At 62.1% G+C, this 972-nt stretch overlaps 1 protein-coding gene across 1 annotated transcript in view; it reads right to left on the bottom strand.

Moving 5' to 3' along the window:
• The window catches only part of SOCS6 (suppressor of cytokine signaling 6), a 5,483-nt gene extending 4,861 nt beyond the window's left edge, over positions 1–622 (bottom strand). The window contains exon 1 of the mRNA XM_004684032.2: positions 7–622. Within this exon, the coding sequence (XP_004684089.2) occupies positions 7–585 (579 nt within the window). The 5' untranslated portion in view covers positions 586–622. The remainder of the gene's footprint in view (positions 1–6) is intronic.
• Positions 623–972: the final 350 nt, after the last annotated feature.

Below are 972 nucleotides of genomic sequence, written 5' to 3'. Positions count from 1 at the left end.
GAGCGCGGGGCTGGGGCCCGCGGCGTGCACCAGCGCCTTCACGCTCACCTCCATCGTGATGCACGTCTCCTCGGAGGCGGTGGGCCGCAGGGGCCAGGGCGTGGGGCTGTAGTGGTGGCTGCGCAGCGACGTGGAGCGCATGGGCCGCTGGGCCCGCGCGTCCTTGAACACCACCGGGGCCGAGGCGCAGGAGAAGGCGTCGGCGTCGGCCGCGCCGCCGGGGGCCGCGCCGCCCTTGCCCTTCGGCTTCTGCTTGGCGGACAGCCGTCGTTTCAGGGTGCCCATGAGGCTCTCGCTTTTGGCCCGGTTCTTGCCGCCCTTCTCCTCTTCGCCGCTGAGGTCGCAGCTGGCCATGTCTTTCCCGTAGCAGCTACCGAATAAGGAATCATCTTTTCCAAAATCACTGGCCAGTGAGGGTGGCTGCACGACCATGAAATCCGCCTCTTCTTTACTTTTGCTCAAGTTGAAAGACTTTCGGAAGGTCTTGAGGCTGATTTTCTTCATTATGACTCGCGACCTACGGCGAGGGGCCCGGTTTCTCTGCAGTGTCACCCTCAGACATCGGGGGAGGCGGCGATGCTGCATCGACGGCCCTTCCCGGCTTCATCCGCCCACTGGGGCCATTTTCTAAAAAAAAACAAAACAAAGGGGCACCAAGTTAAAAAAAAAAAAACACGTTAGAAAAATACTTCACAACTAGCTGGACCCTTTCGCTCTGAGCAAGGTCACCGAGCACGCCCGCGGTGAGCCTGACCACAGCGGGGCTCGGCGCAATCGTGACAGAGGCCAAGTAACAGGACAGACTCGGCGCCTAGCAGAGGGCACAAGCAACTGCTGCAGCTCTGCGGCGCGCAGATGCCGGAAGCACGATGAAATGGCACCGAGCCAGTAAGATGAAGTTCGGCGCCCTCCCTGGTGGCACAATGGCACAACGGCTCGGCTCGACGACACCTCGCTGCCGGCAGCCGCTGC

This window comes from Condylura cristata, unplaced genomic scaffold, assembly GCF_000260355.1.
Source record: "Condylura cristata isolate star-nosed mole 26May11 unplaced genomic scaffold, ConCri1.0 scaffold00016, whole genome shotgun sequence".
In the NCBI taxonomy this organism is placed as follows: Eukaryota; Metazoa; Chordata; class Mammalia; order Eulipotyphla; family Talpidae; genus Condylura; species Condylura cristata.
This window is presented reverse-complemented; position numbering and strand designations above follow the sequence as displayed.